The sequence below is a fragment of the Temnothorax longispinosus genome, chromosome 5, assembly GCF_030848805.1.
Source record: "Temnothorax longispinosus isolate EJ_2023e chromosome 5, Tlon_JGU_v1, whole genome shotgun sequence".
NCBI classification, from domain to species: domain Eukaryota; kingdom Metazoa; phylum Arthropoda; class Insecta; order Hymenoptera; family Formicidae; genus Temnothorax; species Temnothorax longispinosus.
The window spans coordinates 16,020,889-16,048,236 of record NC_092362.1 but is presented as its reverse complement, the minus strand read 5'-3'; the positions used below and the strand labels follow the sequence as shown (position 1 = coordinate 16,048,236).

At 44.2% G+C, this 27,348-nt stretch overlaps 1 protein-coding gene across 3 annotated transcripts in view; it reads right to left on the bottom strand.

Moving 5' to 3' along the window:
* Tio (zinc finger domain-containing protein tiptop) overlaps nucleotides 1–27,348 on the bottom strand; it is a 149,374-nt gene that overhangs the window by 37,127 nt on the left and 84,899 nt on the right. For 2 of the 3 annotated variants that reach the window (XM_071777834.1, XM_071777835.1), the window contains one exon: nucleotides 13,733–13,864. The exons of the other annotated variant lie outside the window; for it this stretch is intronic. In XM_071777834.1, the coding sequence (XP_071633935.1) occupies nucleotides 13,733–13,799 (67 nt within the window). In that variant the 5' untranslated portion in view covers nucleotides 13,800–13,864. The remainder of the gene's footprint in view (nucleotides 1–13,732; nucleotides 13,865–27,348) is intronic. 3 annotated transcript variants of the gene reach the window in all.

Below are 27,348 nucleotides of genomic sequence, written 5' to 3'. Positions count from 1 at the left end.
TCACGCGGCCTCGCATAAATCCAGCCGGGACACGCGAGTGTCGTGGCTGCATGCCGAGGATTGTGATCGCGCGCGTCTTCCTTAATTTCGCTCGCTTCGAATGGATTCGTGTGAGAGGTAGCGAAGTATGCGCGCGCGAGAAAACCACCGTTGAATAATTTTATTTTAAAAAATTCTCGCCCGTTTTTCAATACCGCGCAATGAAAAGACCGCGAATTCCCTTTAACGCCAAGTTATAAGCATAAAACACCGAAGCTATCCGGCACTCTCTTGGCTTTCCGCACCTTCTCGAAGAACCCTCGTGAACGATCCTGAAACACCGATGAATTTTTCTCCTCCGTCCAGAGAAGAGCGTAGTCCGTTATTAACCCGGGCGCCCGCCGGAACGACCCGGCATCGCTCAACCGCTCGAGTCGTCTCCGCGCCTTTCTCGACGACTCGTCGTCGATCGCCCTCTCTAAATATCCTCTCCTTCAGGAGGATATAGCGATCCTCGGTAATGAGTTTATAAGAGCGATCGTTGGTTTTTTTTTTAGAACGAGCGTCATTAATCGTTATTGATAATTGCGTTCGCTTCAACAAAAATTGACAAGATGTCAATTATAGATGCGGATAGAAATGTTCATTAGACTATCTTTGATTCATCCTGGTTGGACTAAAGACTACTTACACGAGAGTTTTGAGGAGTTAATTAATTCTGCGCTTTTCGCGTGATAGGATTATCGAATTCGTCGAACGAAAGAAAATACAAACTATATGTTACAACTGTAAATTAGAATGAAGATAAGTAAATGTACAGCTTATAGAGAGGTAAAGACGTATCTCATGTATCGAGGTAAGAAGTTCCAATAGAATGCGATGAAATAAGCGAAAAAATTTTTTAAACTTTAGGAAGATGTGTTCCATAGAACGCATCATAGAACGATATACAGCATATAATAAACACGTAGAAACGCGCAATAAAGCGTATATAATAAACGCATAGGTACCTACACACGGAAATCACATTGCTAATGTAATGAGCCAACCATATACAATTTAAGATCCCCGGTCTAAAGCATTACCATGTGTATATCGTATAAACCCATCATCGAAGAACATAATTCTGTTTTTATCCTAATTAACGTCGCGCTTAACTGCCTGCCACGATCTCAAAAAGAGAATCTCGTTTCAGCTCCTTCGAAGAGATCATTCATCGGCACTATTTATTTTGCGGCTATTTCTCTTGAAGCACGACAGTTTTATAGAATTGATTATGCGTCACGACGATTGCGCGAGCGTGAATTAAATTTGTTGATAATGCCAGTGTAAATGGAAATACGGTCATACACGGATACGCGTGCTGTCCATTCAAAAAGTTATAAAGTAAACGTTGCAAAAAAAACTATCTTTTTTGTAGAAAAAGTCATAGATGAACTGATTTTATCGAGCCTAAGTGCAAGAATTCTGGAATAAGGAAATTCTGAGATTTTCAAAAAATTATAATGCTTTTATCGTCTTTTTTATAAGGTTTATATTATTATCACTGACGTAGTAAAAAATCGCATGTCTATAATCAGTTCACATATCTTGCGCTGGAATCAGTGCTAAAAGAACAGGGAATTTTATAGAATTTCAAAAACTGCATCAAATCCCCGCGAGTGGATCGGCAGTGCATCGATACAAAATGACGACCTTTTAGAAATAGATACGCGCGCGCGCGCGCGCGCAATCGCGAACGCAAGGATACGAGGCTCGTTGGCCGATTCACGAAGCTCGTGCCGTCGCTTTCACGCGATCACCATGTTCACCCGGTCCTCCTACGACCGTCGACAGAAATAAACGATACGTCTGGCAATAAATATCACGGTATTATAATTAAGCTAGCGGCAAAAGGGTATGGTGCACGGGCAATGTGTGCGGGACACGCGAGACAGAGCGAGCCGGGAAGCAAATAGATAGATCTTTCATTTGGATGATCTCTGATCCGGAGCCACCAAGACGCGAAATATAGAAAATATCTGCTTGTATGTATTGATAACTTCGAAGATCGATCGTTTATCTCTTTAGCAGAAACAAAGAGGGTTTATTTGTGAAAACCATCTCTTTCTGGAGTGCAGTAATAAATGTTACTTGTCTATTTCTTTATACAGTTAATACATCCAGTGATAAAAAAATCTAACTGTTTACATGTAGATAAGAAAAGTTGCACTTATATCTTCAACAAGATCTAAGAAAATTAGCTAGAAATGTTAAAAGAAGTCCGCTCTTATACCTCAATTTGTTTAAACTATTGCAATAATACAAAATAGTTAACAATATAAAACGACGAGGTAAAAAGATACGATTTCATTGAGTATCTCAGCCATGAATATGAATCATTTTAAACATTTATTCAGGCATACTATTTCAGCGACAAACGATTTAACAATGCCTAGTCGTATCTAGCTGATATATAGGAAGATAGTGAAAGATATACAGGTTGATTTGTTTAGTCTGCCACGGGGGGCGGAATGCATCAACGCCACTCAAGGAGGCATTGTTTCAACGCCGCGGTGCAGCGGCGAAGACGCCGCGGCCTGGACGTGGGCCGAGGAATGTAAATCGATGGGACGTATCCGCCATCGCGCGCTAATTTAGAGTCGAGGAATGCGCGAAGTTGCGTACTGTCACCCCGAAAATTCATCGACGACGTCTCTCGACCGGCCGTGCCGTGTCTCACGTGTGACGCACGCGAGAGATATAACTAGTCACACACATATTGCACGTGCATCCTCTCCTCTGCCGGCGCGTTCACATCGCCTGTCACGCCGCGCGAAGAGCGGAGCGAGCGGTATAAGAGAGCGGAATGAATCGCTGCCACTCAAGGAGCAGCCGTCGGATGCGGCGGATGGACTGACAAGGCCGAGTTGGAACGTCGTGACGTTGAAGACGCGATGCTGATATACGCGTCCACTACCGTGATGCGCGCAACCAGCCGCGCTCGACAAGCATCCCGCCGTTCTCCCCCGAGTCCACCGCGAGGAAACCCTCTCCTCGCTCTCTTCTTCGTTTTTATCTATATAGAACGCAGACGTGTGCACACACTTCCTGGCCCCGGCACGACGCACGCACAGCGAGAGATATTACAGGTTCCTCGCGCGGGAAGCCTTGCGCGGCATATTAAAAACGTTTTCAGGAACCTGCGTCTAAGAAAACGATTAAAATAAGCAATCGGTTTCCCGTGGAAACGTCAAAATTAAAACTCGCGAGTCTCGCTGGAAGTCCTTCTTTCTCAAAGCCAACAGCGCGATAGTCATCCCCGCGGAGGCCGAGTAATTGCATCCGACGTTACATAAAATCTCCGCTCGAGTTGCTTGCGAGCGAGATCAAAAAGTGTAATCGAGATATACGACGCAAATGCGAAATTACCAATAATCCACGATGGACCACGCCGTCTGCTCTTAAGATCGTTCTTTATCAACGGTTTACCTTGTATAGGAATGTATTACGCGACGGTCCGACGTTTCTTCTGCATAAGTCGCCTCGGCGAGGATCTTGCTTTCTCCTGCATCGCCGAAGAAAACGACGATGATGAAAGTGTCCTCGATAAATTTCCCAATCTTGCAACGCGACGTACGAATGTGGCCTTGCCAGTCCGTCAGAGTACAGCATTGGCTTTTCGAGTGGCAGCAACCGATTCTGCCCGACTATGCTGCTCGCTCGAGCGCTTGCATCGTGTCAGATGAAGCGATGATAAGTGAATGTTCTGTCGATGCGTATGCACATGAGTTGTCGGCACTTACAATCGTACATACTTACTCGGCGAGGAGTAAAAAGTGTTCGGGGTATTATCGAGCGCCCCGTGAAATCATTGGGATATTTCGCTCGATATTGCGCCCGTCATCGCATTGCACATCGAGTTCTCCCTCTCATCAATTTTTACGCTCTTACACTTTCAATCGCGCAAAGATCTTCGTTTTGTAATAACGCGAGAAAAAATCGTTAGATAATTATCCACGTTTATCGTAATTATTGGAAGGGGAAAACACAGTAACTCGTTAGACCTGTCGTTAGACAGGTCGGACTAGGTCATCGTGCGAATTTTCCCGTGAAAACTAAACGTTTCCCGGTAATGACGTGCCCGGTCGTAAAGCCATCACGATAATTATCCTGAACTTTCGACGGGTACTTTCCGACGCACGACATATGACCGGCGTGCTATCACGTTTTATCGTACTCGCGGGATGAGAGAATCAATCGTGCGCGAAAAGTCGCGCACGTTCGGCCGGATTTTTGCGCTCGCCGGTATAAATCGCGATTTTCCCATCGCGCGTTGCACGCTCGCTCGAGCGTGGCGGGGAACCAGCACCTTGCCTCGTCTCGCCTCACCTGTGGTTAATCGTTTCGATATTTAGTTTTTCTCGCGTTATATTAACCGAGCGATTCCTCCCCTCCTCCCCCGACATTACGTAATTCTACGATGGTGGGCTTCTCTCAGGTTGCCAGCCTCCATTAATTAAGATCGACAAGAGTGCGTGCGTGATCGCGATGACGCGCTCGGGGTTTCAATTCGCGCAAACTTGCGTCTTGCATAAATAAGTGCACGCGAGAGCGTACACTCTCGGCAATGAACTGCCGGCGCGCCGGGGGTTAACTGTACAAATCGTTCGCACATTAATTTCCGCCGAAGACTAATTCCCGATGCGCATATTAAGCAATAGGAGCGTGTCGCTCACGGACATTGTGTGATTTCGCATTAAACACAAGATCATTATGTTCGAATAAATGAACGATATATCACTGTCGCGCCGAGCCATGCGTCGGGGCGCGCTCGCCGGGAGATGACGTTGTTAATCAATCAGCCGGCGCGAGGGAGATCGCGATCCGATCTAAGCGATCGCCGCGGCATTAAGACACGAGGACAGCCAGTTCCTTGGACTCGCGCGGCCTAATTACGCGTTCAAGCTGAGCGAGAGCGAGTCGAGTGTGGATGGACCACCCCGTTAACCCGTCCCGCAACGTCGTCCCCGGGTCGAATCAACCCCCTGAACGAACCGCCGCAAACCGCTTCTTGTCGGTCGGCAGCCGCAGCCGCTGCCGCGGACGACTAATATCTCGTTCTTTTGTTGCGCTTCGCGGCAATCCGCGTCTGCCCGCGCTTGCGACGAATTTCGGGCTGATTATTCGAGGCGGTGGAATGATGTCGGTCGGCCGGATTAAAATGCTCGCTGGCTACCGGAGCTAGGAGCTGTAACGAGGACCGCAACGTGGCGGATGTCACCCTCGGGGAAGGGCCCCCGCCCCCTCATCCTTGCTGCTTTCCTTCCGAAATCGTGCCGTATCGCTGCGTGCCGCTTCATATCTCGGCTGACGTTGCCTTGGTGCGTCATTAGACTTTCCATCTCCACCGCAGGAGATGTACATTTTTCACTTTTAACGTTAGCGTTTCGTAGAAATGTTCTTTCTACACCTAGTATAATCTAAACCTGAACCTGAACGCCCCTAATCTAAACCGTACTCTCCAGTTTAAAAAAAATATTGATACACGTAGCTTCACATAAGAGGCTAATTATATTCCTAGAATGACAGAGAACGAAGGAACTGTGCGCAGATCACAGAGTTAAAAAAGTACGTAACATCAATAATAAAAGATGCAATTATAACACGATCGAATGGTACGCGTCGTATGGCGTCAATGAAATCGGGTCAATTGAAGTTGAAAAGATTGAGCAATGAGAAAAGGATTGCAATATAACTGCATATGCGACTTGGGAATAATAATCTACACGGCGGATTGCATCTTTTTTGCGTGCGTCCATGCTGACATATAGTCATGCTATATCATCAACGACAGCTAACAAGATTCGACTTTCTATGTTATAATCGAAGATGTCACGCGGCGAACGACGAATGTTGCCGCGCGAAAAGAGGGTCGTTTTCTTGGTCGGTAATAATAATAAAAATTCATGCGACACTTTATGGCCACCATAAAACACAAAAAGCCAATGAGAAATGCAGTTGTAGAGAAAGAAAACGGGTACACACAAATTACGACGAGAGACAGCCGACCAATCATCGTTAATCGTATTATAATGATTATGTAAAACAGCACTTTAAGTATTGCAATAAAAATCTCGATACATATATGGATATTTCAGTAAAAATCTAGTTTGTATACACGGGATAAGAATACGAATTGCACGACATACGAACTTTATAACCTTGTTTCGTGCCTCAAAAGACATATTACAAACAGTTAAATAAATATTATTACGCGGTGATTGAACAAGTTCTCGATCGATTGCAGACGCGTCTAATAATAGATCGATGATCGTACGAGAAGCCGTATATAGAAAATAACACTGACTTGCTATTATTCAATTATAGACGGCGGACTTCGGCTCGGTATACGCATTGTATAAATATCTTTTTACTTATACTTTCATTCGCGTGTTGCGCAACATGCAAAGTTACACGTCCTTTTTTTTATACGGATGTCGTTCGCGAATCTCGGTGAAACCCTGCGCGGGCGAGAGTAATGATGAAGTAACGTCATTGCACCTCGATGAATATCGTCGCAAAGACACTCCCCCCCTCCCCCGCCATTCGGTCAAGTAAGGACGACCAGTTCGAAAGTGCGATGAAGAGGTGATCGCGAGCGCGTCGCTTCGGGGTTCAGAAGCGGAAGAACGACGGCCGCCCCTGGAAGACGCCGGAGCGACGAGTCGGCCGTTAGCGCGTTTTACGGCGGCATTAAGCTTCTCTTAAATGACGCACGCAAAGTGCTCCTGGCCGTCCCCCTTCCCACCCTCTCTCACATCTACCTCTGGGCCAGGACGCTAACCATCCTGGTCCACCCACCTACCCGCCAAGAAGCTGCTTCCTGTCGTGCGAAATCACCTTCTCACCCAGTCACTTCGCACCCATCCTCGCTGTCTCTTCCCTTTCCCGCCTTCTCCTCCTCCCGGTTTTAGTATCTATCTGTCCGCGCGTACAGATTTAAACCGACAATTTCTTCCTGCCTCGGAATGCCATTGACGGCGAAACGGTGTTCTTTACAGCCGAAAAATTGTTACGTGTTAATCAACGGGAAATATAATGTTTCGTGTTGGTAGTTGACACGCACTTGGAAATTCTTCTCAAGCAAAACAAATCGACGGCTTTTAAATATAAAATGATGATTAATGTTATCTCCCCGAATTGAGATTCGATCTTTTACCATGACGTATCAACAATCATAGTTTGAATTGTAAAATACGGAGCAAAACATGAAGCTCAAGCACGCAACATGATCTATGTACATGACATACTTACTTGAATATCTCCCTACTATAAGATAATAATAGTTGCACATACAAAATGATGTCTATTTGTATTTATACCTGTCGAATAATGACCACGATCGTATGTTGCTAAAAATAAAAACACAGCCGGATAAGAAGATGATAGTGTCTATTAAACCACGACAATAAATTACAGTTTGACAGCTAGTAAAGCGAAACAATAATTATTATGATTACACGACAACTCAATCTCATATCTATTCTATTTATAATAAATTTAAAAATATATTATTTTTGCTGTTTTACTTTTTCGCTTCATTTTTTGTTCATAATTTACCGCATTTAAAGATTTGCAACCTTTATTATATCGAAAATGCGACCGAGAGATATAAGATGAATCGATAACATCATGTACTTAAACGTTCGTGTAATCTGTAAATCTGTTTCGTGTAGGCCTTCTGCATCAAATTACCACATTTTACTTTCCTACAAGGTATTATTACGCGGTCAATAACGTGTACTTTGCGGATGCAATTGAAAGCCTGCCCCGCCTGTACACGTAAAAACTTGGCGGGAAAGTCGAATGACGTAGACGCTGAATCGAGGGGTGCCAGGACAGTCAGTTTATATAAAAGTGGATCGAGAGAATACCTGCGACGAGAGATCAGACGTCGACATCGCGTGTGCGCGCTTGTGCACGTGCACAGGGGAAGAACACGCGCGCACGGAAAACACGGGGAGCCGCGCGCGCGCCGGGGCACATAAGTCCATCCCCAGGGTGGGCGGCGGGCCGCGTCGGGCGCTCCCGGAGTATTGACAGATATTTAAATGAATATTCCTCGGCTGTTAGGGGTCTCTCTTTGAAATCAAAGCAGAAGGCACAACGGTTCATTTAGACGTGCGCCGATATCCCCCGCCCGCCGACCGGCTCTCTCTCGGTGGATACAGAATTTCACTTGTCACGTCGTCCGCGGGTTATCGCCCAGCGAGACGATCGCCGGCCGAGGGTGACACGGGAAGGTTGTCTTTCGTTTGTCGCACGCACGCGGTCTCGTACTTTTCCCCGCTTGCGACCTTATTACGAACTTGTCGTGCGATATTTCCCATTTTCAAATTATTAATCTGATTTTTCTTATTCCTTTCTAATGAAACGCCTTTATAGATAGGTAAGATAAAAAAGGTATAATAAATTATTTCTACATTATAATTAATGATGATTGTCAAATGGTATGATTAGAGTGGTTCATGACGAATATACATGGCCAGGAAAGATCCATCTATAGTATTCTCTGAATTATGCAGAATCAAACATTATGACTCGTAGCAGACGGGAATTATAGTTTCATCGAAAAAATCGCATGTGTGTTTAGCGAATTTATTGATCGAGATAAAACATTAATACGCTGATGATAAGCTGGTGGTAAAATGTAGGCTGGTTGAAACTGGCATTTGTGAAAAATATGAAACGGCGAGGAGTATAAAATCACCATCAATGACGCGAAATTAGAATTAATGGGCCTTCTGTAAAGTGAAAGCGCGGCTGCACCACTTGGATATGCTTACGTTGGGCCCGCAGCTGTCAAGTAGAAAGATTTACATCAACGGAAATATAAATTATCGTACCGGATTGACAGCGATTTCCCGAGAAAACCTTAGCTGCGGTTTCATATTAATTTATCTTTACTTCAATGTGACATGAGAAAAAAAAATAAAATTGTATTTTCCTAATTGTCAAATAAAGATATGATTAAATGATGTATGTACATAGCCTTGTCATAAAACGCATTATTAAACATCTCATTTTACAGCAACCAACATTGTGAGGATTCTTATAAAATTCCAAGATGTTTTGTTTCAGAAAATTGAAAAAAGGATATTATAATTACCCTTACATGAGTTCGTTCATGTAAAATAATTATTATTACATTGTATACAAAATGTAATTTAAATTACGAATTCTGAGAAACATTAAATGACAAGTAAAACTATTTTCCCCAAGTATTGCAGAGGCTAGCGCATTTTTTTTCTGCCAAAAGCTACAGGAAAAAGGCTCGTATTCCGGTACCAAGCTGATGACTGATAACCCCAATCGGTCGCAGTGCGATAGCAAAGAGGAATTTCCGCGCTCGGTAAATGTACCATAATCGAGCGATGAACACGGCTGCCGTATATTTTTTTTTTCCAGGCGATGAGAGCCGGACGAGAGCACACACGTGGCAATAAATCCCGGCCTGCGCCGCTAATTTTCACGGAGCGCCGTTGCATGCATCGTACCTACGCAAAGCGTGCCCACACGATGCCAGGCAGGTGCATCTGCATCGTTACCGCTAGAACGCGGACGCGGACGAGGATATGCGCGCGACGGGGTCGTGGTATACTTGGAACGAGATCGGTGCTGTTACCGAACCGACCAATCGTGTCCTTGTAATTTTTATCGGAGCGACTACGATGACACGTTTCGCGCGAAATTTATTGCCGTCGTCGACACGACGGTTGTATCTCGACTACGAGACGCACGGCCGGGCACGAGTGGCCTTTTCAAGTACCTCCTGATGTATTTCGCTGATTAAAACACGTTAATTTTCTGCTGTGAGACGCATTTTTACGACGGCGGCCCTCCGCGAAATTACTAACCATTAAATGCGCACGCATCGGGATGCCGGGGATCCAAAGGGAGCCTCGTAAATTCCTCGGTGCCCGTTTCATTTTAATACTTATTTCACGATATTTATTATTATTCTAAATACGTCGCGTTCGACGCGTTCCTTAAAAGCGTTACTCCGAACGGACGCGAAATAATTATAATATCAAGTCGAGCCGAGAACGAAAATAAAAAGACAACGAGAAGAACACATTGCGGCGAGAATAATATTACGAGTCGCAATTTGATCGGAGAAAGTTAAAAGCTGTTACTCTTGAAAACATATATATTCTTACAAAAATAATTTCGCGCATATGTTGTTTTGCTCGGTAAAAGGATAAAGAACTTAATATCAAGAATTAAGTATGCCGCGCAAATGTATTACGCAATAACACAAGTACTACGAAGCTCCGTGCGATTATTATCGTTTCTCGAATTTGTGAATTTCAATTAATACGGTTCAGATCATGAAAATCCCATTAGGGCTATGATTTATCCTTAATTGCCAGCGAACTTTTCGACGACACGTAAATATTTCTTCAGTATTTTTATATCTCCGCCGACCGATTGCCATCGCGTACCAACGACAACGATATTTTCATTAAGCGAAAATCTACGATGAACATCCTTTTCAAAAGCGACTGCGGAGAGAATCCCTTTACGAAGTTCGTCCGCGGAGAATTTCTTCGTGAGCTGCATTTACAAAGAGTCCAACTACGAGGTACATTAGTCGAGATTATATCCGGCAAAGGAAGTCGACCAACTTTCGAAGACACTGTTGCAACTAAATCTCTTCGAATCTGGCGACGTCCAAAGACGTCGAACTTCTGCGGAGTCAGCAACAAATACACCAAAATGCGACAGTGATCGTAAAGCGAACAGTATGCACCGCCGAATGAGATATGTCTTATAGATATGTATCCCGTATAAATATGTATAAGAATGAAAACAACCGAGTTTTATCTCTTCAGCTGGCGCCAAAATTCTTCGTAAAAAATATAAGAAGTCTCCACGTGGACAATCCGTGGCGTATTATATCACGCGAGCTTTCAACATAAATTTATTAAACGCGAGATTTATTTACCACGTAATATCATATTATAAGTAATTAACTGGACGACGTAGAAGAATGATACGAGAGCGTCCCGGTAATGGATTTAGAACAAACAGGCGTTCTCGCTATTATACACTTTACAGATATATATGAATGTTTCACGAGTAACATTAGTTACCTGAAAATATTAACAATCGCAGAAACGTGATATGTCGAAACAATATTATTGCCAGCATTAGAGATATTATCGCAAAAGTATGTTACGTATAAGAAATAAATATAATCAAATATTTTTATTAAAAAAAACATATATCACAGATATATATTTTTCATTAATATTTTTTTGATCGCAGCTTTTTAAATATTTGATATAAATATCTCAACGTTCTTCTTATTAGGAATTTAATTGGACATAGACTCGTGAAGTTCTTAACACATACGAATGTGCAGTTCGCTGCGAACCAGCTCGCAATAACACACGGATTTCCGGCAAGGTCTACGATCCGAGAAATCGGAGCTGATTACGCGTTTCAGATAGGTCGAGAAAAGTTGCCCGGTTATCGCTTTGCGGCTCCATTTCGAGACGACGTTCAGGCGACGTAATGAGTTACGGCGTCACGTTGGATTTGCAAGTGAGACGAGTCAACCAGTTGCTCAGTTTGAATTGTCTTTACCTTTGGGCGGCCCGGTTACACAATGCCGCTTTCGATTTATCGTTCGATTTATTAGTTTCTCCTGTCTCGTTAATTACTTTCCCATCGCAGGAATTCTGGCACTGTAAAGCGAATGACTTTCGCGCGTATGCACGGTACAAGTTACATCGAATCTGCAAGTGAAAAGAGTTCAACCAGTTGCTCCGTTTGCCCTGTTCTTCAACTCGCGCAATTACTCCTGTCGAATTTGAGCTCGTTGTGCGATTTGCTATACTCTTCCATTTGATTGTTTAATATATAATACTCATCATACTACACAATTGTCAATGAAATCGTATACGTACAAACATACATTTACAAAAATTACGAAAACTATGCAAATATGTGTGAAGAGACGAGAGAAATTATATTATTAATATTTATTATTGATGCGAAATCACCAATACAAATCAATAAAAACGATTGAAGTGTGTATGTGTGCATTACCGTTTTCTTCGTAAATTTATTAAGATTAACTGATTTATTATATTTTGCTCTTGCAGGAAAATTCTGTTTTATTTCTAAGTCAGATTATTATGATATATTTAATAATATTCATTATTTATTTTTACTTTATATATTCGTTTATGATAAAACCCGCTCATTGCATGTCATATATCAGGATTTCTTATCTCCTTAATTACTTCTATATTGTGACGTACAGGAAAGAGCGAAATAGAATATCTTCCGTTATAGGCTCACAAGACTGATACAAAAAGAAGAGCGGCAGGATATGTTAGCAGATATCTATCATACGATCGGGTGTAGCAGCTGCGCACCGGTATTTTTTTTTAAACACTATAATATTAACGCTTTAATAATCATATAACGTATAGACCTGTATGCCAAGATGGTGTAAGATGACAAAAGAGGAGATCGCGATGGTAAACTTACGTCGTGTCTATGTCATTCAGTAAAATCGACAGAAAGGTGCAAATCGTTGTCTCTTAACAGCATCGAAGAATAAATCGCAAATGTAAATTTGTGAATCGTACAGTGAAGTTCACTTTTGATAGCATACGTAACGGAATATAATGGGCGTCGTACGATGAGATGTCGTTTCATGCAATGCGAATCCGAGTTGAAAGTCGTGTTAACAATTTGAGAGTGACGCACTGTATACCTCCAATACATGTATTATAATTTTTACATCTTTTTCAACTTAATCGACATTAATTAATCATATTACCTGTTGGTCAGGAATGCGGGAATAAACGTTACGCGTTTCCAAGAAACGATACCGCGTTCTGATGTGGACATCAGACATAAATCGAGAGAAAAATGAGAGACAGAAATCATGATTTACCGAGTTCTTTCAAGGTAATAGATCGAACGTTACTTAAGAACATCACAATCGTGAAGTATAGTCCGATCGAAGGACATATGAGCAAACCTCAGTCGATATCTGTTCGTCCAGAATGTCATTTATAACACTTGGTCGCGCTTATCGATCCTCACCGCACGTTACCGATCGCTTTTGCTCTGTTATTCGCTTATAACCGTCGTAAATATCCAATTTATGGCTAGGCCAGACCGGTCGACGATAATCGGTTAATGAGACGCAACATGTACATGTTTCCCGGTATTTGTAGCATTACACGAACTCATCCACGATCTTTGAGATTATTGAATATCTGGATCCCATCCCATTATGTTATTATTTTTTATCTTATCCGTAAAAAAGTGAATATCCAATCAACTTGACACTTTCGAAATAAAATATAATTCAAACATGATTCAGAAGATATTCAGGTACGTCTCACTTGGACACCTAATACTACAGTGCACGAAAAAAAAATGGCAGAGGAAAAAAAGATTCCAGTTAATTTTTAAAAAATTCTACAATTGTGAAACCGTGTGTCTTGCAAAAACAAGCATCGAATCGTCTAAACTAATATTTCCAAGTGGCTACGAGTGCGGCATCGGTTAATCGCCGATCGATCTCGCTTCTTTCCCGAGCGAGCGGTATACCGCTACGCGGCACGCGAAGAGAAGCGGTATCTCGTCGGGACGTGAGAAGTGCAGGATGCAAAATAAAGAATAAAATACGTGCGTGCGCGTGCGTGCGTGCGTGCGTGAGATGTTACATATGGATATTTACCGGTAAGGTTATCACCGCGCTGCTGCGGCCATCGGAAAGAAGGCCTGGGCTGCTGCTTGCTGCGCATATCTCCCGTCCGGTGCGGCGGCTCCGAGCCGCTCGCTTTTCAAACGATCGGAGACCACTACTTACCTGAAAGAGAAACAAGATAGAACAGTCAAAATCTCGCATCTTTAAGTTATGCTTCTTGGTAAAGATCACGCAACGTCTCGGTGATCGAATAATCAGATTCTGACAACTAGGCATCGATTTATGACTAGACATTAACATAAAGTGTCGTCTAAATTTTTGGAACTTTCCCGGCCGTTCTTTTGTGAGGACACAATGTAAAACTAGAAAAAGAGAAGAAACAGGAGCCATAAACGGGCAAGGAAACGAAAACAATAAAAAAACTTAGGTGGGCCGGCTATAAGTCAATCATCTCTGCAGTGTCCTGTTACCCGAGATATCTTGTGACGCGCAAAAATGTTGCGCAGTCAAAATCGGATTTACACAGCTCAAAACAATACACAAAATCACAAACACGATAAATCTTATGTATTTCAATACTGCTGTCTACCTGGTCTCAGGCTGTCGTAAAAAACTGTTTCTTGTCAGCTAATGTCAGTCCGAAATCCCATCGATAAATTTACCGCATGTCGTCGTAATTTATCTTATATTTCCTTAATTGTGTCGTATATTAACATTGTACATATATTAACATATATATTAATGCATTTTAAAAAATTTAAATCACAAACTCCAAACTGAAACTACTTTCCTGAAACTTTCAATTTTTTTAACGATTATTATTAAGAAACTATTGACACTTTAATATTATAACCACCATTCTTCTTAGTTTAACTTCTAGTATATATAGAAAAAAAAGCATGCAACTTTTAAGACAGCTGATATTGAATGAGTGATATATCGCCCGGCAAACGTTGATAGCCTCCTAAGAAAATCCACGCTTTTTCACGGTGAATTTCCCAATCGACGCGATGCTCTCGTGATTCTCCGGGAGGTGGTGAGCCACCCTGCTCGACGGGTTTTTACGAAGGGTGCCAAACCTAGGATCGCGTCCCGCAACTCACCCCCTCACCCCTCCTCCGCCCCCCCGTCCCTTAACCACCCAGTACCGACCATCGTAACCAGCCGTATATCTTTCCGGCGTACGCCCTCGAAAGCGGCCGCCTTTGTTTCAGATATTTATGAGGCGTTTTAATTCGCACGCCGCGTCACCCAACCGACTGGGGGGGTTGCCGAACGGGGACCGGAGAAAGAGGAAAGGTGCGGGGAAGCAAGGGGGGAGGCGAGCGCGGGGTTTCTGCACGGCGTGACGGAGCGGGGCGCGAAGGCATAATAGGCATAAGGGTGCCCCGATAAAACGCCAACTCCCCGTCTCCCCGTCTCCCCCCTGCCTACCTTCCCTTTTCCAGACGTAGGCCATAAGCGCAAACAAACTCTCGCTCGTATATCTCGCCTCAATGGTTTCTACGTCGGTGCGCCAGGGGCGTACTGTATCGTGCCACCGTCGCCGTCGCCCTGCTTCACTTTTCTGTCTTCTCCCCCCCCCGCCTCCGCTCGTCTCCTTCGTCTAAAAACCCTTGCCACCCTCTACGCCCATTCTCGACCCTTCAGGCCAAGGAAATTTCTTAACCCATATTCGGGCAATATATCGCTCGACCGGCATATACCGATTTACCGTAACATTCTTTGACCGGTGAGATGCGAATCGAGCTACTATATCCCGGCCTTCTCCGGATTATTGCTCGTTACGTAACCCGAATAAGCGAGTTTCCCCGCTTCGCTTTCGACGATGTTACGTTAACGACCCTGCGATCTGACATTTGAAAGAATTATTGGATGATATCTTCTTCGCGTGATTGTCTTAGCGACCTCTCTGACATACAAAAATAGTCCTGCGTTGAGTACAATTATTTTCTGTAGATATATCTTAAATGGGGCTTCGTTTATAAATATTAATGGATATCACAAAACAGCTGTCACAACTGTGATTGAAACTTGTAAATTAAGAGCAGGTGAGTGCATAAATCTCGAAAATGTACAAAGAGTATCTTGAAAATAAATATGGAGCAGACATAAAATTAGACGTGAGAATAATAATTTTATAATTATATCTATTATAAGTGATCTGTTAATATTAAAAATGCAAGACGTAATTTATAATTCCTCCCTACTTCCTATTCCATAATAATATATCTGAATATCTCTCATATTAAATTTTGGAAATGCTTAGCAAAAAAGTGGAAACGACTTGAACATTAAATTGGACGTTCTGCTGACTGCGTTATATATCTTGAAATAGGATAGCTTGGATCGCGGTGGAGCGTTTTAACATTTTTCTCCATCGCACCAGGGCGATCAATTCAAAATACAATCGCCAGTACGATCGCATTAATGACTCCCAACTAAGTGCACGTTTTTAGGAACACACTACATTCGTCTCCCTGATCCACGATCCTAGCCTGCTACGTCCCTTTACAACAACACCGACGTCTCCGTCCACCTTCCACGGTCTTCCACCAGCAACCACTTCTGCCTCACACTCCCCCTCAGCCCCTTCGCGCCACGACACGCTGGAGAGGCAGCCGCACTCCTGCTCATGCTCTTCTTTACGTGCAGGCGAGTTTAACAGTAACAGTACGTCACCCTGTCACTCTTTCCCTCCCTCTTCCTCCCTCAATCTCACTCTCGCCCTCTCTTTCTTCTCTCCTCGTGGCGTCTCGTTGTATCTCCTTTTCCCGGCCGTTCTTGCTCTCTCTCTCTCTCGCGCGCTCTCCTTAACAGCCTTCACTCTCTAAAAGCCTGGGTGTGATCTATGGCGGGACGTTGCGTCACTCGGGGAACAGATGCAGGGCTCGTATATTACTCGGCCATATCTACGAGCAAGACGGCGAAGAAGGGAAGGGGGGCGAGGCGGGGAAGGGGGGAGGGGGGAATGTAGAGAGGGCGAACCTTGCCGCACGATCAAAAGAATGGCGAACGTCACAAATCACTCGGCTTTTGTGTGACATCCAACCCTCGCTCGAATTTTTTTTCTTTCCCGGGGTAAAGAAAATTTACTTGTTGACGAAGAGATTCCTGCTAAACGTCAGTGTGCCCGTACGCGAGGGGGATTGTTCTAAAAATTGGATTTTTCGTCGCCATGGAATTTCGCCTTGCTCGATGAATGACGCCCATCGAAAGCGAAAGAGCAAGTTTAATCTTTCGCGAGTGAAAAGTCCATTCGGACCCCGACGTCGCTTTAATTGCGTCAAAAACTAACGTCGGATCGAAGTTTGCGCTCGCTGCGAAGACGCAAATGTTTTTACGAATGTGAAGTAGATTATGTGCGCCGTCTCGTCAAACGTCGAACAATGAGCGCCGTCGTGCAGCAGCGCGTTCTCCAAACTTCGCAAATTGCATTACGTTAATACTGTAGCAGCGTTTTAAAAACGTTCCGTGATTTCGTTTATCAATACAACGAATTTTTCAAACTGCCGAAACAGACAACAGAATAATAACGACGCTTTGTAAACAGGTGAGAGCGAAGAGGATGACGCCACAGTTTCCGGCTGACAATGAGAGACAACTGCGTGCGCCCGGCACGTTTTGACTAACGCGACTTGATAAGACGCCGGGACAACCGTATCTGGTGCGCGCAATCGAAAGCCTGTCACTCGACTAATTAGGACGCCGCCCTCGATACATATCGCGAGACACGAGTGCGAAATAAGTCTTCACTTTTCGCGTACGCGCGGACAAAGGAACGGAAATGAACGAAACGCAGCAGCGAGGATTCCACTTGCTCCGCTTCACGTGCGAGAGAGCGTCTCGGTGTACGTGCGCTCGTGGAAACACTAGCCAGCTGTCTACGTTACGAGGGGGACAGAAGGAAAAGAAGGATCGAGAGAGAGAGAGGCGAGAGAAAGAGAAGCAGAACGAGAGAGAAAGAGAGAGGGACCGAATACGCGCGTCGGTGGAGTAGACGCTTCCAGAATCTCATAAATCAGGTCAGGGTTGGCGACGGGGGCGGCTGCCGCGGTGGTTGCAGCAAGGAGGAAGCGAGGTGGCTACGATGCGGGAGGGTTGTTAGGTAAAGGTCGACGCACAACAGTCCCATGCCGACTTGCGCGCGCACGCTCGTAAAATGCTTGGCGCCAATTCCATTCAACGGCATGGATTCGTATGACGGAGGGATATCTCTCGAGTGGGTCTTCTTGAAAGCGTCGACTCCGCTGTCGCGTTTAATATGGAAGAATAATTCACTGCGGACGAATATGCAGGTCGACGCGGAAATTAGATCTCCCTGTTCGAAGCAGCTGCAAACCAGCATGGTTTATTCTAAGTAGACATTATTGCAAGCCAGATAAATCGCGCGGCGTATGATGGCGAAAAGTTGGGGGCTACTTGAAAGTATATCGGAAATTGGCAAGCGCAGAAATTGGCGAAGACGCAGAGAATAATGTACAACTATCAATGCGACAAAGTGTATTTTATTACAGACCTGTCGAGGATAAATTTAAGGTTGACTTGTGAATAGTTTAATAAAAGATCGAAATTTATCATGAATATCAGCATCGCGTCTCGCGGCATACTCGGGAATACCGTTTGCGTTACTTATTATCGTCACATCTGCGTAATATTCGCGACCCGCGGCAGCGTAAGGCAGCCTGAAAGCGTAAAAAAGAACTCATACACACGCGACGATCGATACATGAGATTCGACGAAGCGGCGTAAAGGAAGGGGAGGGAAAACAGCGACGTCGGAGGCGATTCAGAGGGACCCCAGATGGAATCAGTGCAGTTCGGAATATTGGAAAACGTCGGTCCGCGCGAGAAGCCGAAGGAGAGAAAGACCGGAAGACGGTGGAGTACGAGCAGAGCACTATTTATGACGCGTACGTGAATTCTGAGAACATTGGGGATACGCCGTGTTCGCGTCACACCATCACCGTAGAAAAAGAACAACGAACGCTCTAAAAGGGACGTGAACAACTGGTCCGAGGTTCTACGTAAGACTTGCGCGAGGCGCCGGGATCCGGCGAACATGAGCGCCCGTGTGCGATTCCAAGTTTCGCAGCTAACGACGATAATAAAGTGAGAGCGTGCCTTAATGGAAGGTGATAATCAGTCGCCGCTAATCGAAGTCTCTCTTCGTAATCTTCGACAGTCTTCCGGGTCGTAAAATTTGATTGCTCGCGTTTACTCGCGAGCACGAGGCACGATATAGAGGATGACTTCTCGAAGTCTGGTAACAATTTCTGGGAGCTACACAAATATTCGCGAACAAAGATATGTTAAAAATACAAATAATCATGCTTACTTTATGATGTATAATTTTTAAGAATTTAAGAATATTTACAACAGAGTTCGTGACAAGTGCTAATGCTTAAGCGCCATTAATTCCCGTTGAGTCGCGTTAAAGTGCATCTCCGTTATTTTTACCGAAACTTCGAAATTTAAATGTTTGTGCGCAAGAACGAAAGAAATGCAAAACACGCATCGCGAAGTGAGAGCCATCTCCAATAAAGATCGAAAATGAAAGCAGAAGGGTGGAGTATGGACCCGAAATAGCGGAACGTCCTCGACGCTATCGGGCGTTAAGCGATCTCGAAAATAATGAAAAAGGAGAGAGGTTCGTAGATTCGGAACAGTGTCGCGAACTCCGCGGCATCGTTATCGTCGCGTTAAGGGCGTCCGGCAGATCAAAGACGCGAGATGCAGGGGAGAGGGTGAGGAGGACTTGGTGCGCGGCGGATGGCATCCGATTGATTCATTGGACGCGCGTGTCTGGTTTCAATCCACCAGAATAGAAACCGCTCCCTCGGCACGCCAGACCCGCGGCTAATCCATCCAGCGTCTTTATTGCTGCGCGACATTTATAAAACGTCGGGTAAGAGAGACGAGGACTCTCCGCGATCGCGCCCATTCGTCACCGATTATAAATCGTCAAGTTCTCTCTCGTTCTTTTTCTCTTTTCCTTTCTCAGCCTGTCGGACGTCGTTGTGACTGTCCTCCTTCGCTTTATCGCAAAGAACGACGCACCCATCGTCGTCGTCGCTCATCGCGACGACGAGCGACGACGCCGCGCTCGGATGTATAAAACAAAGTATCAGCTGCCATCTCAGCTCGTGTTTTAGACTGACTAGAGTTGACGCTTAGTACATGAGGAGGAACAGCCTCGGGCGGAATCAACGAAGGAACGAATTATTGATATCTCGTGCAACAACACCGCCAAGATAAATTAACTGCGCGACACTCTGGTAAACGTAGCTTCCATTATGGATCAGACAAGCTTTGATTGGCGAAGACAAGATGATTGTATCGCGATGAATTGGCTTGATACAATGGACGCGAGCCATAGACTTGGCCCACGGATTCCTAGCGGATCGAATTTCAAGCGTTGCTTAGCTTTTCGGGTAATATAGTAAGTGATATGTGGACATACCTTCTCGCGGCACGGAGGTTTAGCACGATTTACAAAGGTTTCGTAGTGAATCGAGTTGCAAGTCAGGTACAGAGACACAGAAACGTTGAAATTTATGCTAGCTCGCGTTACAACAGAGAGAATAAGGAAAGCAGCTGTATAAAACATTGATAGAATGACCAAAGTAGAATTGATGATTGACCACATGTCTCCTGATAAATGTGACTTGAGTTAATAATATACGTATCTGCCATCGAGCGACTTTCTTAACGTATATCGAGCCGCGATATATGATTATTGCAATATCTAATTTATAGATCTTAATTGGGGTATGTTTAATTTTTGACATTAATGATAAACACGTTCGCATATTATTAGATGTACCAGTTTAACGTATGTATACAGATAATTTGTAGATTTCATCATTATATATCTCCTTCTAGATTTCCGCCTGGAAATATTTCAAGCAAGATAATCGGGGGAAGAGAGGCCTGTGATCGCGTATGCTAATCCAAGTACACAACCGGAAAAAGTTCAGGTATCGAAACGAAGAAGCCATACGGTCAGCAGGTGAAACACGCATACGTAAGTCTACGGCGTTTAACCATCTCTATATTAATCGTCGAGTATGAAAGGGAATCGTAGTCGATAAGAAATGTATTATATTAGAAATAAGAAACAGAAAAAAAGCTGATAACAAACTTGTAAACTTTTTCTGAAATAAAGAGAAAACTTTATAGTATTCTTTTGCCCGATTATTCGCACATCTCATGAATTATAATACCCTAGTCACTTGACTGCAACCCCTTCCTTCTATTACGGAAGAGAAAACGTAAAAAAAAAACCGAATTAATCATTCGAAGAAAAGACGAGGGTGTATCCGCCAGCTGATAATTATATTCGCGCGAGTAGTTTATTTGGTTGGCGGATATTCTGAGCCGCTGTGTAGAACGAAACAGGAGGCGGAGGTGGGGGAGAGAGGGACGAAGTAGTAAACGGGCCAGATAGATCCGGTGTTTCCCTGGCGAAGGTGTAGCGAAGATAAGGCGCTCGTTGCGCTGAAGCGTCCCTAGGTAGCCGTCCCGAAGCGTCTCGACCGAAGCGTCTCTACCTCCCCATCCCGCTGTCCCGCGTAACGACCGTCGACGGTACCAATCCTAGAGCATCGTCGACCCCCGTGTAATATCGCGCTCGCGCCTCCCGTCGTCGTTATCCCGACTTCTCGGTGTCTATGGTCGAAACTACGTCGACGACGAGTGCGCGCACGCACACGCACACGCTCGCGTGAAAGGTTCGCGTCAGACGAGCGGGAATCTTCGAGGTACTGCTGAGGGTCTGTGCAGGGAGAAAGAGGTAGAAAGATAGAGACAAGTAAGAAGCGGTAACGTGTGTGTACACGAGGAAGATAAAGAAAGACGCGGGAGAAGAAAGCACCTTTAATACTAGCACCGATAGCCGAGTGTTTCGAGTAATTGGGAAGTAAAACAGCCCTCCGACATGCACCGGGATACCTCATCGTATCCCCTACTCTCGGCGGCGGCCATCCTTTTCTTCGTATTCCTCACGATGGCGACCATGAACGTGCCAGCTGGGAGAAAGGTCTTCTACTTTCCGGGTTTCCTCGACTCTAAGATGCCCCCTCAGGAGGGAGAGAGTCTCGATATCATCCCGTGAGAGGGCGAGAGCGCTAATTAAAGAAGTCGAACCCACCTTTTCGAGGATCCCGCCGTGGCGCGGATCGAATGCCTGAAAGATCCTTTCACGATTTCGAGAGTAAAGTACGTATCTTCTTGGGTCAAGGAGCTTCTACGGGGTAAGAGCACCGAGGGTTAAGACCATTATCGTCCTTCTTCTCCTCTCAAAAGTCAAGCGCTTCTCGAGCGACGAGGGTCGCGAGTAACGAGTAGTCATTTTCGTCTATCGCGCGGTAGAAGTCAAACCGAAATTTCTATTTACCACGAACCAAAAGAAAATTAAAAAGACTATATAGTGTACGATTCTTATCTCTTCCGGATCATTTTTAATCGTAAAGAGCATATAAATGAGCTTAATATCCTCTCGAGCCTTTCAGCATCATAAATATCGATACACACCATTGAAAATGTCAAATAAATCTTTGGTTTTTTATTTTATTTTGGAAATAGATACAAAACTCGATAATATCAAATTCGACAAGTCACTTACTATTCGGTAAATACCTATAATTCATGACATTATTTATATACAACGCGATTTTGCGTATTTTTTCATTTTTAAATTAGAAGAAACCCAGTTCTCAGACAAAGTGGTAGAGCGCGTAAAATTTCAGCAGCAGGTCCTCCGTAATAATTAGCCTCAAAATCACGTATGCTGGATCGAGTATAATCTATGATCCCACGATCATTACTCCGGAGTAAAATCGGCCGAAAGTGCTGCTAATAACACGTGCGAGTAGGTCCCTCCTTGTGGTCACTGATCAGAACGATACCTAATCGTCGCGCGTAGAGCCAGACGAGGCGGAGGAGGAGAATGAGGAGGAGGGGGGATGAGATGCCTGGCGCGTCCTGGTGATTGCAGAGTCTCGTGGTACGTCCTAATCGCCGTAGATGGGCTTGGATAGGCCGCCTTCGACCTTATTATTACCGGTTGGCTCGATTCTGTGCGCGTGTCCCATTACGTGGACGATTATTTGACTGGTCGGTTGTGGCCACGGCGGAGCCTCCCGACGAGATCGGACGAGGCGAAGAAATCGAGATGGAAGGAACCGAGTGAGAGAAAGGGAAGAAACGACGGAAGGAGGAAGAGAGAGACGGGTAGCTCGCGAGAAGGGGCAATTGGGATGAGAAAACGGAGAGCGAGAGGCCGAGAGAGAAAGAGGAAAAGGAAGAGAGAAAGAGAAAGAGAGAGAGAGAGAGGGAGGGAGAGGGAAAGAGGGAGAGAAAGGGAGGGAAGAGAAGGACAGAGAGGAGAGCAAGGTAAGTAGGTATAAAGGAGCGTAACTGGACGTGAGTTCAATACGTGGCCCTCGAGCACAGCTGTCACTGACATCGCCGCAATTCGAAACTGACCGCGACAGCTAACCTCGGTACCACCGAACCACAACGGCGGAAACTTATACCGGCCTTCCGATTGATCCGTCCAGGCCACTCACCATACGCCGAAGGGGATGGATTAGTCGGCCAGTGGCCGATTCACCCCGTCGGCGATCGCGCCGGAATCTTCCCCGAATACCTTGCGCAAGCCTCCTGGAATGAGTGCCGGTGACGTCCGGGGTGCTTTAAAGTGGACAGATAGACGCTTAATGAAGGGTCACGCGGAGATGAGCGGCGCGAAATATCGGGAATCGAAAATGTCAAGGTTCTCTTAACTAGAAGTTGACATAGATGAGGCGCGTCCTTTTTCTCGAAATAAAACGCAGCAATGCCAGATAATGCAAAGAGCGATATAATCGCGCGCGATTAGATCAATTTCTTTTAAAAAGAAATTCATTCAACGTCGCTCGATATATCGCGGCAGTCTGATTCCCGCGTTAACGTCAGGTATATATTGGCAGGTAAGATCACACAAGAACGGTGGATAATAAAAACGGATCCTCTTGAAATGCCTGGGAATTAGGAATCATAATGTCGGGCGCTCCCAGAGGGCCCTTAATGGGTGGACGCCAAATAAGAGGATTCGGAAATGGCGTAGTCATCGTAGCTCGAACTGGAGGAAAGTTGAAATCGCGGTAGGTAGTCCTTCTTTAGACGAGCTGGGCAGGGGTAGCCTGGGTAATAAGAACGAGCGCGATAATAGCGAGGCAGAGCGGCACGGCGACGAGTCGAAGAGGAGACCGAAGGAAGAAAGAAGTAAGGAGACGAGGGGGACGAGCAGCAGCGGAGGTGCCCGGTCAATCCTTCGTGAGGAGAGCGAAGAGGTGATGGATGGAACGTCAGTCATGGTGCAGCCATCAATCTCCCGTACCTATACCTTTATTATTTATTATTCCTGCCGTTGCGGATACTCCTCCTCGGGCGCTCTCTTTCTTTCCCTCTCGCGCATCGGCGGGTCTAAAGGCCAGTGACGAAGCAACGTTTCAGGTATAAGGTACACACACGCGTCGCTATGCGCAAACTTCATTTCCTGAGACGATCAGACGATGTCGGGGAGATTTGTCACGAGTTATTCGTTGCGACAGAACGATTCCGGAAAAGTAAATTTTCGAGATTCGCGATATATACGCGAATGTTCGTGAACCGAATAACGCCTGACTACGTTTAACACGATGAAATCGAAAAAGATAATTGTATTTTTTTGGCACCAAGGACTCTTACAAAGAACACGTAGAAATTATACAGACATTATGCAACATCCATCCTGTAACTTTCCCTAATACTTTCACATTTCTCAAAAACTGATTTTCTTTCGGCGAGAAAAAATAAATCGAGAAACCGGAGTCGAATAAATCCTTGATTTTTCGGCAAAACTTTGAGAAAAGGTTATTTATAGGTCTTCGTTTTCCGAGTCAGATATGACAAAGGGAGACGATGGTTGGATTCATAGTGCCGCCCCTATCGGCTCTTCACAAATACAGCCACGCAAACAGGCATCCGTATGACTGCGCGAACCTTGCGATCGCCCCTGCTGCGTCACGGAACAAATGCACGTTCGGCCAATCATCGTCGTATCCACGATGACGATGACGACGTAGAGGATGACTCTCTGCAGCTGTCAATCCTGTAGAACCGCGGGGACGTCAAGACCTTGGCTGGTCACTGAGCCGTCAGGGCGAGACTCTCTTCGGATGGAAATCACGTTCATAAATCAAGGAACTTTTACTTCGTCAAAGACAACGAGCTTACGTCGCGATGACGATCTTCTTTGAGGGAGCAGATCGTCATTTATCTACATGGAAGATCGCGATTTGTAATTTGCAAGTGCCCCTCCCCCTCCCTTGGAATAATTTACACACATTGAGCTAAGTAATGTGAATAAAATAATAAATCACTGAAGTAAATAAATGTTAAGTGAAAATAAGAGAATAAAATAATCAGTTTTTAGTTATATATAACTAAGTAAATCTTTGCGCCAGAATTAAAACAATTACTGATGACATTAATTGCCGCAAAGTACGATATCTAGATTTTCTTGTCTGCACATCAACGTGTGTTGAATGCTCATATTAGGCGTTCGCATTATTATATCACTGAATAAAATGTCGTACACGGTAAAGGTGAGAAGCACGTACTCATAATTATGCGCAAGTGCATTCGTGGAACGCTCGTTTACCGTTAAATCGCATTTACAGCTGTCCGCCTTGCACGCGTAGTTTGTGCAACCGTCTATTCAGCTATAATAGCGGATTCTCTTACGAGTGGGCAGTTCGAAAGGCCCTCAGGGATTTTTTTCAGGCGACATTTTACGTTTCGACACTTGGGCGGCCGCTCGCTCGACAGCTTCCGTCGATAGGCCATTGACTGTTGTTCGGTTCCGAACGCCAAGGTATCTCGACGAGGTCGAGTATAATATCTATCGCAATTTCGCGTCGGCGTTTCCAGCGTTTCGCCGGCGAAAGAGAGGAAAAGGAAAAAAAGAGAAGCGGCGTCCTTAGACCGACGCCGACGGCGCGACAGTAATTCGCGATGCGCCGCATGTTTAACGAGTAATGAATTCTGTTAGGCATTAACGGCAAAAGGCTGCCGCGGCTCATACACGCCAGTCAGTCGCTATTAAACACGCGCGCGTGTATACTAATCCGAAGATTACTCCGACTTATGAAGAAATCGCTCGTCGAAACAGAACTTATTACGGGACAGGCAGGTTTATATAGCGGAAGTAACTTTTTTTTTCTAAAAAATCCGCGTGTGAATCATGTTACGATAACACATAGATAGCGCGGTCGCGTATCTGCGTCAAACTCGTTTCCTCAATTTATTTCGATATCGCTATCGCGTTTCATCGATGAGAAGATCAAAGTCAAGAAGTTAAAATCATGATTTCTTGATATCGAGAACATTTCTTAGTCATCATATTAATCCTGATTTGGCACAAATTTTCTTTTATGAATAAATCTTTCCTGCATAATAGAAAACACAAACATGTGTATAAAAATTTCATGTATATATGTATATATCGATAAAAAATTTTAATTTTTGTTGTTAGTTTTACTCCGGAAGTTCTTTAATATATACTGACTTGAATATTTTTTATAATTTTTATAAATATCGAAATTATCATTGAATAAAAATATGAAATTATATATTTTAGAAGCTTCAGATTAATTTTCATTGCGATACGGTACTGTAGATTTAACATCAAGAAGCTAAATTAGCGCAAAAAAGGAAAAGTCTAAATTGCTCATGACCTTCCACAGATGAGGTCTCTCGTCATTTTGTTGCAATGTCACACTCTAGTGATTCATCTACGTAGCGAGATCGATCGTATCTTCGATTCCGCTTCTTCGGTGAGTCGCTTTCGAGAATCCTCCCGCGGTGCGAGAATAAAACAGTAATAACATGCGTCAATCGTCAGTGAAATTGCTTGCTTATAAGCGTAAAGTTCATTAGACGCTAATTACCTAATAACATTCCTTTATCCTTGTCCACTTTAAAAAGAATATAAGAAGAACTTTTATGTATAAAAATTTTCAGCAGTATATCGAACTGTGTTTGTGACTATATAAAAATAAGAAAAGATCATCGATCATAGTTGGGAATGAGATCTTGACGTCGTTACGTTTAAAGGGTCTCTTTTAAAATTTGCAAATGAAGGGGAAACACAAAGTGTACATGAGAAAGGCTGCAACATCGGGGACACAAAACTCGACGTCTTAGCCGTTTTAAGTTTCCCTAGGTATTTGAGAAGACATCAGGCAACTCGATCTCTCAAGCCGGACGCCGCGCCGTAGAATACTCGCACCTGAGCCTCTTAGACATTTTTTTTCGCGAGCTAAACAGGTCACTCACCTTTGTTAAAAAAAGAAACAAAGGGTGCATTGTTACAGAATTTTATGTTACAATTTTGATCGTAACCGAATAATTAAGTCTGTGTAAAGTCCAGCTTTCTAAATTTTATATGTTATTTAATCATAAACTTAATATTTTTAATATAGTAAAAGAAGATCTTTTTTATACATATTTATACATGTACATATATTAATCTTTCATACATATAACGTATTATTTGTAAAAAAATAAACAACCGTAAAATTCTAACCTGATTATTATGTAAATAATATATCAAACCC